The sequence below is a fragment of the Herpailurus yagouaroundi genome, unplaced genomic scaffold (genome assembly GCF_014898765.1).
Source record: "Herpailurus yagouaroundi ecotype Mexico unplaced genomic scaffold, PumYag 160, whole genome shotgun sequence".
NCBI lineage: Eukaryota > Metazoa > Chordata > Mammalia > Carnivora > Felidae > Herpailurus > Herpailurus yagouaroundi.
Genome location: NW_024412401.1, coordinates 3,732,504 through 3,748,347, shown reverse-complemented (window position 1 = coordinate 3,748,347; position 15,844 = coordinate 3,732,504). Strand labels below are relative to the sequence as shown.

The 15,844-nt window shown below is 40.0% G+C and overlaps 1 protein-coding gene across 1 annotated transcript in view; it reads left to right on the top strand.

Moving 5' to 3' along the window:
• TTC39B (tetratricopeptide repeat domain 39B) overlaps positions 1-15,055 on the top strand; it is a 125,332-nt gene extending 110,277 nt beyond the window's left edge. Inside the window, 3 exon segments of the mRNA XM_040481291.1 lie at positions 7,314-7,431; positions 9,193-9,309; positions 12,517-15,055. Of these exon segments, the coding sequence (XP_040337225.1) occupies positions 7,314-7,431; positions 9,193-9,309; positions 12,517-12,607 (326 nt within the window). The 3' untranslated portion in view covers positions 12,608-15,055.
• The last annotated feature ends 789 nt before the right edge of the window (positions 15,056-15,844 follow it).

The following is a 15,844-nucleotide window of genomic DNA, read 5'->3' as shown; positions in this document are numbered from 1 at the left end:
AGAGAGAGAGAGAATGAATCCCAAGCAGGCTCCATTCCCAGCATGGAGCCTGACATGGGGCTTGATCTCATGAACTGTGAGATCATGATCTGAGCCGAAATCAAGAGTTGGAAGCTTAACCGACTGAGCCACCTGGTGCCCTGAGATTTTATTTTTTATGGCTAAATGATATTCCACTGTATGTGTCTACAACATTTGCTTTATCCGTTCTTCCATTGATGGCTTCTACATTTTGGCTATTGTAAATAATGCTGCAATAAACATGAGGGTGAAAATACCTTTTCAAGTTAGTGTTTTCACTTTCTTTGGATAAATACCCAGAAGTGGAATGTTCAAAGATTGTGGTATTGGTTGCACAACTCTATAATATACTCAAAACCAGTGAACTGTGTGCTTCAAACGGGTGAATTGGACCATATGTGAATTGTATCTGAATACATCCGTACCCGAAAAAGATGAACAATCAGTCGAGCTTTAGAGCAGCGCAAGGTACAAGTATACTTCTGGTTTTAGTTTGTGACTTTCCATGCTTCCTTTTGCTCTGTGATGACTTATGTTTTTACAGACACAGAAGATTGTTTTCTCTTAGACTTTTAAGTTGTTGTTAAATGGCTCTTAGAATAATTTCAAAAGCTTCATAGCCCTGCATGGAGCTAACATAGCATAATTTAATCAGCTCTTTGGTATTGTTGGGCATTTCGGCTGATTTTTCCATATTTAAATTAATTCTAGGAGTGCCTGGGTGGCTTAGTTGGTTAAGCCTCTGACTTCAGCTCAGGTCATGATCTCGTGGTTCATGAGTTCGAGCCTCTCATCGGGCTCTGTGCTGACAGCTCAGCCTGGAGCCTGCTTCGGATTCTGTGTCTCCCTCTCTCTCTGCCCCTCCCCTGTTCGCACTCTGCCTCTCTCTCTCTCTCTCTCTCTCTCTCTCTCTCTCTCAAAAATAAACATTAAAAATTTTTTTAAAATTAATTCTAACTTTAGATTGACATCATAAGGAGAAGAAATATAGAAGAGTGAAAGCTGAATCAGTGGCCTGATTTGCTAACAAGGTCAAGGTTTCAGGCAGGATAGTTGAAGAAGCCCATAGAATAAAAAGCAGTGATGTTCTGAGGTCACAGACAATACCCCATCCACTTACCACAAAGAGCTATTCTGCAAATATAAACTGGTAATCACGGGAGATGAGATAAATGGAATGATCTACTCCACTATCCACACAAAGGTCATTTGCTGATGGAGGGTGAGTAATACCATTTCCCATATTAAAGGAAGAGTTTTTATAAAGAACCATGGTTCCTTTTCTCTTCTTTTTTCCTCCCCCTTACCGAAAAGTTTTAACACAAAAGCCCCTTATGAGCTGGAGGTTAGATAGAGTGGCCGAAATACTGAGGTATTTATCTTCATGGACTGATGATTCTTTGTGATTTCTGGGCCCCATGGAAACAAGTGGATGAAAAGACTCAAGAAACTGGGATCCAAAAGAGAAATCCAAGTTTGTACTATTTAACAGAGAACCAAAGGAGCGTATGTAGAAGTACAGACTTACAGACTCACTATGTGGACGTTTTAGACTTCCTCTGTATGTTCTAGATGTTCCATCACGAATATATTTTCTACTTAGTTTCTATATATAGAGTTGTATTAAACTTCTTTACTATTGCTTTCACAATTACATCTTTACATCCTTTTAATTTTGTTACTAAATTTTTTAATGTTTATTTTTGAGAGAGAGAGAGAGAGTGTGCAAGCAGGGGAGAGGCAGAGAGAGAGGCAGACACAGAATCTGAAGCAGGCTCCAGGCTCTGAGCTGTCAGCACAGAGCCCGATGCAGGGCTCGAACTCGAGGACTGTGAGATCATGACCTGAGCCGAAGTTGGACACTTAACCGACTGAGCCACCCAGGCGCCCCTCCATGTGACCCATTTTTAACTGTACAGTTCAGTAATGTTAAGTATATTCACATAGTTGTGCAACCAGCCTCCAGAACTTCTCAATACCCATTAAAAATAACTCCGTTTCCCTCTCCCCATAGCCTGGGGCAACCACACTTCTACTTTTTGTTATGATGAATTTGACTACTCTCGGTTGCTTGTATGATGGAATCCTACATTATTTGTCCTTTTGGGACTGGCCTATTTCACTTAGCATAATAGGCCTCAGCATACATCCATGTTGTAGCATGTGTGAGAATTTCCCCTTTTCAAGGCTGCGTAATATTCCATTGACTGTACACATCACATTTTGTACGTTTGGATTGCTTCCACTTTTTGGATGGTACAAATAATACTTCTATGAGCATGGGTTTGCAAATAGTTTTTTGAGATTGCTTTCAGTTCTTGTAGATCTATGCCTAGAAGTAGAATTGCTGGATCATATGGCATTTCTATTTTAAATTTTTTGAGGAATTGCCACATTGTTTTCTCTAGGGGCTACACCATTTTGTATCCCCCCCCCAGCAGTCTGCAAGGTTCCAATTTCTTTATATCCTCCCAATACTTGTAATTTATGGGGGTTTTTTTGGTGGCTGTTTCCTTGTTTTTTTCTTTTTTCTTTCCTTTTCTTTCTTTTTTTTTTTTTTTTTTTGGCAGTAGCCATACCAATGAATGTGAGATGATCTTTACTCTTCAATGTGAAAGAATTCAAAAAGGAAAAATATTTCTTTTTTTATTAAAATGTTTTTTAAATGTTTATTTTATATTTGAGAGAGAGAGAGAGAGCACGAGTGTGAGCAGTGGAGGGCAGAGAGAGGGGGAGACACAGAATCTAAAGCAGGCTTCAGGCTCCAAGCTGTCAGCGCAGAGCCCGATGCGGGGCTCAAACCCACGAACTGTGAGATCGTGACCTGAGCTGAAGTTGGATGCCACCCAGGAGTCCTGAAAAATACTTCATTTTGATTTGAGTGTTATGTCAACATAAAGTTACATCATTTTGAAATTTAGATGAAATGAAACCACATGAAAGTTCACCTTAAAAAATGAGATTTCACAAAATGCACCTTTGTAACATCCATTTGGGCTTTTAAACAAGTTTTAGTATTCATTTTTGTTCAACTAATTTGTCTACTTTAAATTAACTTGCTCATTTGAATACTCTTAGATTTTCCATATTAGTTATAGAATTATGACAGGCTAAGAAAACAGTGTTCCTGCCAGTAGGGGAATTATCTAGGATTAAAGCCCACATATCTACAAACCAATTGGGAAAATGGGTATGTTTTTAATAAGTGCATATGTAAAAACCAGGAGGCGAAGGAAAACCTCTTTTTATTAAATGGAGACATTTGTAGACTATCCCCCCACACCGCCCCCAGGAAAGTAGACCAGCTTGTTTCTTGTGTTTTCCCATAAACAAAAGGGTCTTGGTTCAGTACAATGAATTCTGATACTTGAATGTCTATCCTTTGTAGTAACCCGGTACCTTTATATAGTAAGAAGTCCTGAGGGACTCTTGAGTTTTTCTCTATTTGAGCAGTCTCTTCAGCCTTTACGTCAAAGCTTCTTTGGTCCCTTACTAGTTGGGGGACAGATTTAAAGGAGTTAATATTATGTATCAGACTATGTATGTGCAGTGCAATAGAGGTTTAGAAAACCAGACTGTTCTCTCCATTCGTTCCTTACTCTTTTTATGATCCGTTGAGATGATGGGCTTAGAGATATTTAAGCAGGGCTAGGGGAAGCTCAGACAGATGCACCGTACTTTGTACAATTCTGTCTTTGTATGTGTTCCCTCTGGGTTAAAAAAAAAAAAAAAAAATTTTTCCTTCCTGAAGATTATCTTTGCCAGATTTTATACATGAAATTTATGATAATTTCTTCCAGGTCCATTGTTTTATGCAGGAAAATGACCAGATTTCCATCTCTGCTCCCTCATCCTCCCCAGTAGTGACCTTTCAGTAATTAAGCTCTTATCTTTCAGAGCAAGGGGAAAAAGATCCAAAATTGAAAAAAAAAAAAAAAATGAAGTTGTAAAACTGAGGTGTTGGGAATCGAATGTGTTTCTGCTTCTCTTCCTCTTGGCAAGTGTCTTTGAAGTGAAAGATGACAGAGGGTACAGTTGGTGTTCTCGTCTGACAATGCAGTTACGAAAGGCTGGTTATGGATGCAAAGGGAAGGATAAGGTTTAATAAGAGAAAAACACTTGTTAACACGCGTGGAGTCAGTGTCTGCTATTAATTCTGTTAGTGTTCCATTGGAAATCTAACTGAGCTCATCATGTAGCCAGAAGTTGGTAGAGTAGTTCTGCTTTGTGGAATTATATAGCAAACATGATCAGGGTTACATAAAAGGGAAAATGCTACTCGATGGCTTTTCACTTGCTAAATCTATTCTTAAATTTTTCCTTTGGTGGGGCCCCTGGGTGGCTTGGTCGGTTAAGCGTCCGACTTCGGCTCAGGTCCTGATCTCACGGTCCGTGAGTTCGAGCCCCGCATCCGGCTCTGTGCTGACAGCTCAAAGCCTGGATCCTGTTTCAGATTCTGTGTCTCCCTCTCTCTCTGCCCCTCCCCTGTTCATGCTCTGTCTCTCTCTGTCTCAAAAATAAATAAACGTTAAAAAAAAATTAAAAAAAAAATTTTTTTTTCCTTTGGTGCATTTCAGCTGGTTTCTAAAAAGTTCCGTGTGAATATTTTTGTAGTTTCGGCTTCAAGCTTTCTTTTTCCTCAGCCTGCCCTCTGCTTTATTAAGTTAAGCAGATCTTTTGTGATGAAAATGTGCTTTGGCAGCATTATTGGATATTTTTCTTGGAATATAAAATGGAAATTGTGTGTTGAAATGTTCATCTGTGAACTTGCCCATGAGGTTGAGAATCATGATAAAGCATTCCTATTTTAAGGGAAAATAATCATCTGACAGTGTTCTGTGGTGAGGAAATAGTGGTTTTGCTAAGGTTTTTGGAGGAATGTGGTGTTTTTGAGCCCATTTTCCATATCCTTAATTCATGATCTAAATAAAAGCTAAGTGTGGCTTTACTGGTACTTTAATTTTCCAGCAAGATTTGCTGTTCCTCAGCAAAACCATCACTCACTGAGCACTAGAATTTTATAAGACAAACTTTCAAAAATGCTAATACAGAACTCAATAGAATGCATAAAAATGATACTAAAAACTAGCATCCAGTATGGTCTCTAAGGGTTCGGTTCTAGGCCTGGGAAGATATCGCTTCCTGCATGTATATTTCAGTGAGCATCCATGCTTAGAAGCATGGATATGTTTGTGTGTGGGGGGAGGGTGGGTAGGGGTTGAAAAATAGTCCTTAATTTTAGTAGGAAAGGTAATGTGATATTGATACCTGTGATTTTTCTTGGTGAATGAACTATCAGAGCTTGGAAGTGAGAGGTGAGTGTCAGCTGTTTTTAGCACCTAGAGGTAAAGTTATCCCCTTCCAGTTGGTTGAGTAGCATCATTAACCTCCCATAAACAAGCAGTTTACTAACTAAAACACCAGCGTGTGTTGGTGCACCTGCCTGGCTCAGTTGGAGGCATGTGCGAGTCTTAATTTTGGGGTCATGAGTTCGAGCCCCATATGGGGTATAAAGATTACTTAAATAAATAAAACTTAAAAAAAAAACAAAAACAAACAAATCCCCAAGCCACACCAGCGTGTGTTGATGGTGATTTCTGAGGTTTGTACTGGAAGGAGGAGGATCTCAATATGAGGACTCCCAGGCCTCACTGGTTTGGTTGACTGCCCCTCCAGTCCCCTGTGTTTGTGGTCACAGCTGAGCATGTAAATTAGCAGTGTGTCTTTGGAATGACTTAGTTGCAGTAACTTGCAAAACCCCCCGAATTCCGAAGTGGTAGATGTGAAATGGCTACCTTTGTCAGGTTGATGGCACGCATAATATGATTCCTTTTGTTTAACATTCTGTAGCCTTGCACTGTAGGAAGGCAAAGGGTCGTTTTCAAAAGGGAAAACGTGGTGAAAGAAAAACCTTCACATTAGCCTCAAGCAGTTGCAAGTTTTGCGAGGGTTTTAGGTAACTTACATGCACTTCAGAACCATTTTGCCTAATTTTATGACATAATTTCCCCCAAAAGAACATAACCTGGGAGAATTGATAAGTTGTAAACAGAATGATCTGGCGAGGGCATTCTACTTCCTGAATTTTTAATGGGTGGGAAGCCATCTGCTTCTCCATATGGAAGTGTTATCCGCTTATGCGTGAAGCCAGCACAGTTAGAAGCCAGAACCACAGGACGAGGCAGGCTCCTTGCTCCTCGCTGCTTTACCTTTTATAGGATTAATAAAGCTCTTGCTTCATTTAGAGTTCAGGTTTCCTATTGTTACATCTAAGGTTACATAACTCCAAGAATGAGCACCTAAAAAAAGACTTTTTTTTTTATAATATGTATTTTTTTTAGGATCTCAAATATTTTTTTAAAGTTGATTTATTTTGGGGCGCCTGGGTGGTGCAGTCGGTTAAGCGTCCGACTTCAGCCAGGTCACCATCTCGCGGTCCGTGAGTTCGAGCCCCGCATCAGGCTCTGGGCTGATGGCTCGGAGCCTGTAGCCTGTTTCCGATTCTGTGTCTCCCTCTCTCTGCCCCTCCCCCGTTCATGCTCTGTCTCTCTCTGTCCCAAAAATAAATAAAAAACGTTGAAAAAAAATTTAAAAAAAAATAAATAAAAAAAAGTTGATTTATTTTGAGAGAGAGAGAGAGTGAGCAAGCATATGTGTGGATGTATGTTGGGGAGGGGCAGGGAGAGGGAGAGAGAAATCCAAGCAGGCCCCTTGCTAACAGTGCAGAGCCCAACGTGGAGCTCGAATCCAGGAACTGTGCGATCATGACCTGAACCCAAACTAAGAGTTGGAACCAGCCACCCAGGCACCCCTGAGAAAAGATTTTTAAGTGGATAGAGTGAGCCCCTTAGTAAATTGGTGTATTAATGTAGTGAACTCTCTATTCTTTTAATTTAAAATATTTTCATTGTATTTTATTAAGTGAAACATAACAAGTGCTAAAAATACTTCCCTGTGTTTAAATGATACCTCTGAGGAACACCTGGGTGGCTCATTCGGCTAAACTTCCAACTCTTGTTATCGACTCAGGTCGTGATCTCTCGGTTCGTGAGTTTGAGCCCCACGCTGGGCTCCATGCTGACAGCAGGGATCCTGCTTGCGATTCTCTCCCTCTCCCTCTCTCTCCACCCCTCCCCCACTGGTGCTTTCTCTCTCTCTCTCTCTCTCTCTTAAAATAAATAGATTTGAAACAAAGATCCCTCTGAAACCAAATAGCTATTAGTTCTGCCTCTTAATTACGATTTTTAGGCGTTTCTCCTTTTGTGTGTGATTTCTGCTTGTTTTGCTTTAAGGTTTGAGCGACTACTCTGTGGACGACGAGTGCCTGGTGAAGCTGCTGAAAGGGTGCTGCCTGAAGAACTTGCAGCGGCCCTTGCAGGCGGAGCTGTGCTTCAACCACGTCATCCAAAGGTACTGACAGACAAGGAAGCCAAGCGGCGTGTGCACCGTGGTTTCCAGGAAGTTGCTGTGAGACAGTGATGGGTTATCTCCCGCTGCTAACATTTTCCTCGGTGTTCCCAGGGAGAGAATCCAGTAGTGTTCTCTTCGTCCTTTGAGAGCAAAGCTATAGACCAAGAAGAACATGGCTGTATGCATTTCCACTGGGTAGTTTAAGCAGAACCCTAAGTTCTGTGAAAACTAAACGCTGTTTTATACGAGAATGTAGGAGGCCTGGTCAGGACAGGTGTTCTGATAAGAGGGAAGCGACCATGTCTCTTTCCCAAATAAGTAATATACTGCTTTAAGGAAACAAAGAAGTATCCCTTGAGTTCTATTTTACTCGTGTTCCTGGAAGGATCAAAAGGATGACCCATTTGTGCTATGTGTTACGTGTATCGAATCTATAGTGAATTGTTGGCTCACGTGTTTTGTAATTTTGGATCGTGAGCTCCCCTCTTTGGGGTTTTGTCTTGAGATGCCTCTGAGGCTAGGATTGAAGAAGAGTTTCTCTAAAGTGATTTTGCTTTTATTTCTGCCAGATGCCCTCAAAGCAGTTTCAGCCCAGGCCCACTTTCATGTTAATATCATTGCTTAGAGGTCCTTGGATCGTTTGAGCCATGTAAATTTGTTTTTTGTTTTTTTTTAATGTTTATTTTTGAGAGAGAGAGAGAGAGAATGTGCGAGGGAGGGGCAGAGAGAGAGAGAGAGAGGGAGACACAGAATCCGAAGCAGGCTCCAGACTCTGAGCTGTCAGCACAGAGCTTGACGTGGGGCTGGAACTCATGAGCCGTGAGATCATGACCTGTGCCGCAGATGCTCAACCTACTGAGCCAACCAGGCACCCCAGGGCCATGTAAATTTGAATTGCAAATTCATGTGGGGGCAGGCCTATTGGTTATTAATTTCCCAAGGAATGTGTTTTTTTCCTTCCAACCTGGAGTGCAGGCCAAGGAGCCAACTTCCCTTGTCTTCCTACTATGCCGGGGAGTGGGTTTTTCCAATCTGCCCTTTCTCTGATGGAGTATGGCCCCTGATTTATACAGAGGACTCAGTCTCTGCTCTTATGTGGGCATAAGGCCTCATCTCCCACATGGACATTGAGATATAAAGCCCTGGTTGATTAAGGCTGAAGCATATCCCAGTGCTGCTTTGACATCATCCACACACTTAGAGTTCTGACTTTCTTTTGTTGTTAGTTTGAGTCTTTTCTATGTTCTTGTGAGCCTAGCTATGTATTTGGAAGGGCGTTACTTATATATATTTTTTACTGCTTCCAGATGTTTTATGGTCAGATTTCATAATATTGCTGAAAACAGAAGTGTTGGCAACTTCTTTATTGACTTTTTTTAGCCTTATAAAACTTCACTGTATAAAATAATACAATGTTCTTATATCTAAATGGAATCATTTCCTGAACCTGTTCATCTTTTTTAGGAGGATGACCTTGTGTTTTCCAGGGTTAATCTTTGAAGATCTGCATACATTCTTCTTCCTAAGGGGCGTAAACAATGCTTAGTGCTGGATTTAGATTAAGGATTAAAATAAAAGTTTAATATATTCAAAGCATATTACTTATTGGTATAGCTTATTAAGTTCTTAGACTTTATAATGACAGTTCTGTCTGGTAATAGGCTTAGTGCTGCACCTGTTTTCTGGGGAAAGTGCATGCATTGAAAGGGAACAATTCATCTCTTCTGTTAAGGCTTAATCACGTTTCATTCATTCTTTTAGTGAAAAGCTACTGAAGTATGACCACTACCTAGTGCCATTTACTCTGTTTGAGTTGGCCTTTTTGTACAAAAGCCAAGGGGAAATTGACAAGGCCATAAAGACCCTAGAAACTGCAAGGTAAGTGGTGATGGCAGCTTTTCCCGCTTGCTGTAGAGTCTGGAATGCCAATACCAGTATAACAGCAGCAGTAATGTTATATACTTAGAGGTTAAAACCTTAATGAAAACTTAGTAATGATGTTACGCTCATGTGTTTTGCTGTAGTTGTGCTATTTCTAACCTTTTTGACTCTGTGACTATTTACAAATATTGTGATTGTGGGAATCTGTATGACAGATTTCGTTTTTTTTTTTTTTTTTTAAGTTTTATTTATTTTGAGAGAGAGAGAGTGAGTGTATATGCATGTGCGAGTATGGGAGGGGCAGAACAAGAGGGAGAGAGGGAATCCAAGCAGGCTTCAGTGTGGAGCCTGATGTGGGGTTTCAGACTCACAAACTATGAGATCGTGACCTGAGCTGAAATCAAGAATTGGATGCCTAGCCTACTGAGCCACTGAGGCACCCCTATATGACCGATTTCTAACTTACTCTCTTTTGTATTGGGGTTGGCAAACTCTATAAAGGGCCAGATAATAAGTATTTTTGGTTTTACAAAAAATTCAGGTCTCATTGCAACTATTCAACTGTATATGAAAGCAGTCATAGAAGATAATATGTAAATAAATGGGTGTGTCTGGATTTGGCCATTATTTTGGTCATGATTTGCTGACCCTTGGTATATTCAGCCATATCTCTCATTTCCTTGAAGAGCCAGTGATTTGAAGAAGCCCTCGGAAGCTCTCCCTGGCTCTCTTTTCCTTTTGTCTACTGTGGTAATTTCAAAGCACTTTCATTTCTGCTAGACAATGGCTCTCAGACTTGTGATCATGGCTCACTTAGCAGAGACAAAACCCCTGTGGTCTGTTTGACCACAAACCTCTTGAATGCTTCTTACAGTGGAAAAAGAATGACATAATAGCTTTAGGCTATAAACAGCTTAGTGATTCATTGGTTTGTTCATTTACTCAAGTTCAGCAAGTATTCACTGAGCACTTATTTTGTGCCGGACACCAGTAAAGGCTCTAGACAGACAACTATACATAAGCAGGCAACTTACTTAGAGGGAGATGTTGAATAAACAAATAAATAAGAAAAATAGCAATGGTACATGCTTTGCTGAGATTTACAATATGGTACAGAGTCCCTGGGTATTACTTTAGATTGGGTCGAGTTTGGGAGGTTTCCTTGAGGAGGTGATATTGTAGTTGAGATTCGCATAATTAAAGCCAGTCTTGAGAAGATCGGTCACCAGAAGACTGGGTGGGGAGCATTCCTGGCCGAAGCCACAGCTAGGAAACCTCTAAACTGGGGGGTTGAGCCACCAGGTAGTAAACGATACTTTTTACTGAAATGAGATATACTTAGAAGAGGAGGTTCTGGGAGAGGAAAAAACATACTTCTGTTTGGACCATGGTATTTTGAAGTGCTTGTTAGGTGTCCGTGTGGAGATGGTGAGTTGGCAGTATAAGCATGGAGTTCAGTGCAAACGTCAAGGCCAAGTGTAGAGATTTCAAAGTCACCAGCACAAGAGACAGTGATATTTGAAGCCACGATTCTTGATGAAACCATTTTGGGAAAATTATAAAGCTAGAGAAAGAGGTCCAGCGCAGCGCCTTGGGATATGCCATCATTTTAGAGATTAAACAATAAGATTCAGAAGAAGTGGCCAGTGAGTAAGGAAGACATCCAGGAAAGCCAAGCGAGCAAAGTGTTCCAAAGAGAAGACAGTGGTCAGTTGTGATCATGGCTGCTGAGAGGCCAGGCAAGCTGAGTCCAGAGAACTTGGCAGCCTGAAGATCAAGTGACTTTGACCAGTGAGGGGAGAAAATGGAGTCAGCTGCTTCAGGCCATTTTCAGGATGTTTTGCTGTGAATAAAGCATAGTAATGAGGAAGAAGCTTTGGGGGCATCATGGAGCTGAGAGAGGCTGCTACTGCTGCCTTTTTTTTTTAAAGGGTGATATCTGAGTGAGTCACTTTTAAAGCTAATTTGTTGAGAGTGAGAATGACTCATATTTCAGCTAACATGTATGTATCTTCAAATCTAACTATTGGAAAATTAGAGACTATAATTACTGTCGTTCGAAGTATCTGTTATTTGGACACACTTGGTGTTACCTAAGGAATGCACAGTAAGACAAATTTATAATGATGAAAATAAGACTGGTAAGTCACCACTAAACGGGAAGACCATCAGCAATCGAAAGTCACCACCAGCTCAAGCCAGTGCTGATGATGCCTCCGTAAACGGACTTCCCGGACATCTCGGGACTGTCAGCTGTCTGCACTTTCCCTCATGTAGTTGGAGCTTCGCAAAGTTGCCAAAGTTAGTGGCCAGACCTTTAGGAAACTTTCCAGTCACATCGTTTGGTAAACTCTAGTAAGAAGTTGATTCAGTTTATGAATAATAACCCATATTGTGAATAAATAATAACCCTTATGACGGTTACTATTAAGTAGTTCTTAGACCTGTGTACAATGAAGAGCTATAGAAAGAAATGACTGCCACCGAAAGGAAGGAGTTACAGCTTGCCCATGGACCAGGGCAGTGTGTGAAAGCAGGAGCCCAAAGTCGAAGCCATTCTGTTGTGCTGATTCTTAGCAATCCGAGCAGACAGAAGTGACCATGAATCATCTAATAAACAGAGTAGTCAGCGAATCCGTGGATTCTTATGGCCCCTTCTGACCTTGTCACACAATAATTATTGGCCAAACCATTGTTACTTGCCTGTGGAGAATAGGAGTAATTGTGGTGTCACCACATCATGTGGCTGTCTTTGTTGTAGTTGTTGCATGAGCGTTTCAGAATGATTTTTTTTTTTTTGAGGGGGGTGGGGAAGTGGTGATTGATGATGTTCACCCGAGGCTGCCTTAAAAATTCCTGGTTTAGAAAAGGAGCTCAACTATTTAGGAATAATAGTTCACAGAATTTACGAAACCCTCTTCATAAGCTTCTTGCCTCGTTTGTCAATGGCTTGCTCATTAAATAGAACCTTGCTACTCAAAGTATGACTTTCAGATCACTGCCAGGAGACTTCTAGAAATATAGACTATTGCCATCCTCCTTCCCCCACAGGATCAGAATCTACATTTCCCCAAGATCTGCTGTTAATGCCTATTCAAGTTTGGAAGCAAATAAGTAATGAAGATGAGAAGAAGGGGAGATGGTGGTATTGCCCTTGGATATGAAGGAATTTTGACATTACGATTTTATTGTTATTGTCTTTAGAAACAACTACAAAGATTACTCCATGGAGTCCAGACTACACTTTCGAATTCAGGCAGCTCTTCACCTGTGGAAAAAAACTTCCTCAGATTGATCAGAACACGAAGGATGGAGTTTTCCCTCAGCACCGGCATCTGCTGTAGATCAGGCCTTTCATTAAAGTGGAAAAGTGATCTTGCGAATGAGAGACAAAAAACTAATTTTATTGTCAATATTTTCTATCATCTCTGTGGTTTACTGTTGATCTGTGTCTGTGTGTTTTTTTTTTTCCTATGAAACGATGTTCAATATCGAGTACTGTCTAGAAAATTCTTACATATTGCCTCTCTGAAAAGAATTTCATACTAGATTTGAATTGGAGAGTGAAGAAGTCTTTTAAAGGACTCACAAAATAATGAAGTCTAATTAGATTATTTATTTTTTTTAATGTGGTAATTAATGTTTAAGTAGCAAATGGCTTATAAGTTGAGCCATTTTTAGGTTTGTTGGTCAGAGATATTTTGTTGCCTAGTATTTAATGTAAGACGGGAGATAAAAATCACCTACATTCAAAAAAGATTAACAATAACCTGAAGTGTCCTGAATAAGACAAGCAGTGGGTGTGAATAGGGACAGGATAATGTCCTTAATAGGATGAAGGGAACTATATCTAGAAAAGATGGTGACATATTAGGTTTTGTTTTGTTTTGTTTTTTATTCTTCATGTATGTTAAAGGTAGTGACATTTTTGAGAGACTACCCTTTTTTTTGAATGTGCTTAAGTCTGTCATAACAAAATTCAAAAAACTAAAGGGAAGAAAAGTCATATTTTAGAAATTATCCTCAACCTTAGCAATGAGAGTCTACAATACATATGTTGGTTATTTTTGTCTATAGGAAGTAAATTTCCTGCTGCTTTAAACGATATGTAAAATATCAATAATTTTTATACTCGTGATGTTGGTGAGTGAGATCTAATTTTCTAATCTCCCTAGCACTGTGATGGTTCCTTGTAAATATCCGGACTGTGCTTCGTCCTTGAACTAGGAAACACAATCAGGACAGGATGCAGCGGAGAGCCTGGCTCTGCTACTGATTAGCAGTCATTGGGGTGACCTTTAGGGAGCCCCCTGCTCTCTGTATCAGTGTATTTTCCTCATCTGTGAAATGGAAAAAGAACAGATGTCTTTCTAGGTCTCTTTCAGTTTTATAATGGTCAGTCTGTGTATTAGGTATTTTCAGCAAAGGATGTCAAACTGTTCAGCCCAAACGATTTCCACAAAGTGTGTGTCTTATTTTGCAGTCATCACTGTCTGCCCCCACTTCCGCCATTTGTATGTACTGGGGCTAATGACAAGATGGCATCCAGGGCGAGGAAAGACAATTCATGGATCCATAGATCGGGGTTTTGTCCTATTTCTATTCTGTGTTGAAGAATAACTTACATGGAAGCTGGAAGCCTCTGCAGTTTAACAGAAACAGCCCCAGATTGGGAGTCAGGAGCCCGTCTCTGTTAGTCCCTTGTTCCTTGACATGGATCAAGTCTCATCCTTTCTGGGACTCAGTCTCCCCAGTGGGGATAGCAGCGCAGTGCTTGGTGCTTGTGACGGCTCGATTAGATAATGCACATGATGGCTTTTTGTAAACTGTGAGAGGCTATGGGTTGCTGTAATAATTCTGATTTTTATGCACTGATTGCAATATCAACACAAAAGTATTGGCTGAGTTTGTGGTCTCTGATGTAAAATGAAAGAAATGTGTGAAATTCAGACACCTTTAAATTTATTCATGTGTCTGGCATAACCCAGATTATGAACTTGCTCGTTACTGTTTGTTTCCTGCTACGTAATTCTGTACCTAGCAGGTATTTGGTCTTGTTTTCTTATAAGGTACTAATTCTTGACCAATGCTGAGGCTATCTTTCCGACGGAAAGTGATTAATATAACTTGAGTCAGAGTACTAGCCCTTCAGATAGCATGTTGGTAGCTATCATGTGTTATTAATACGAATTACATAGCTTTACTTGAGGTCCAGGCAAGAGGAAATGGAATGAACTATTATTACAGTGTCAGCAGTGGAAAATATGTTTAATAATTATTTTGTATATAACTTGAGAAGTAGTTTATAAATCCCTTTGAAGAGCTTTGGTAGCATTATTTTTTTAAAGTATAAACTCCCATATTGTATTGTTTTTGTGAGAACCTGCAGGTCACAGCCAATGTCAGTGAAGACTTCTCTTTCTGGTGTAATATAAAAAAAATATATAAGTTAATATTGGTTATTTTTATTTTATTTTAATTCTTCACTGCCAAACAACTGTAAAAGAAATTCCTAGCTCCCGTTAAAATTTTTTCCCTTGTTATTTTTTTTCTTATTTTGTTTTTATTTTTCCTTCCTATTCTTTTTATGGTTATCTGGTAATGTGGATAGTGTATCCAATGAATGTTTAAGTGTTGTACTATCATTAATGCTACAAATATTTACCTGTTTCAAGTCCTGTTTAAGATGCCATGGTGGCATCAGTTTCATGTTACATCAGCTAATACTGCATTTTTGGAGTTATTTTGCATTCAGGGTGCTTTGTGAAGAATGAGTGCTGAAGTGACAATATTTTATCTAATGTTTTGAGGGGCATATGTGATGGGTTTGGGCTGCCAATGTGTCTGACAGTTTGTGCAATTTGTGTAGTTTTTGGTATAATTTTCTTTCTTTCTTCCTTTTCTCTAAATGGAGAGCCAGGGTTCTGATTAGTGCTGTGTACATTTAAGACTCAAGTAGAGGTTATGCTTTGTAGGATTGGTGACAAGGAAGGCGTGATTTCCGCTTGATAATTAATGGAAGATTAAGTTCATCAACTCTTACATGGACATGTATTTTAATGTGTCTGTGCTTCTCGTGGATACAGGGTCTCAAGGTACATAGGAAAAGGAAGGGCGTTGATTCTGTTTCTTCTACACGTGGGGTAGAAACTGTAGGGAGGTGAATTTCCAAATAATCAGCACCAAGGAAGATTTTTAATCATTGAAGCAATCTGTCGCTATAACTATCTCTTTTGCAAAGGAGGAAGTTTAGCAGAGCTATGTGTCATTCCTACTTGGCCTGGAAACTTATAGTTGAACTTAGAGGTCACTCTAATGAGTCTTTGATGAGAGCTTCAAATCAGTGCGATGTGTATATAAAGAAGGCGGCTTCCCCCCTTTTGAAGACTAATGGGTCTTTCTTCTCTTGAAGCTACATGTAGATGTAGTTACATTGTGGTAGGGACTAATCGTCCCTACAGTCATCATGATTCTACTTCTCATCCTTCCTTTTAAAGTAGGTCTCCTAATGTTTTCCAATAATGGTTTTTCT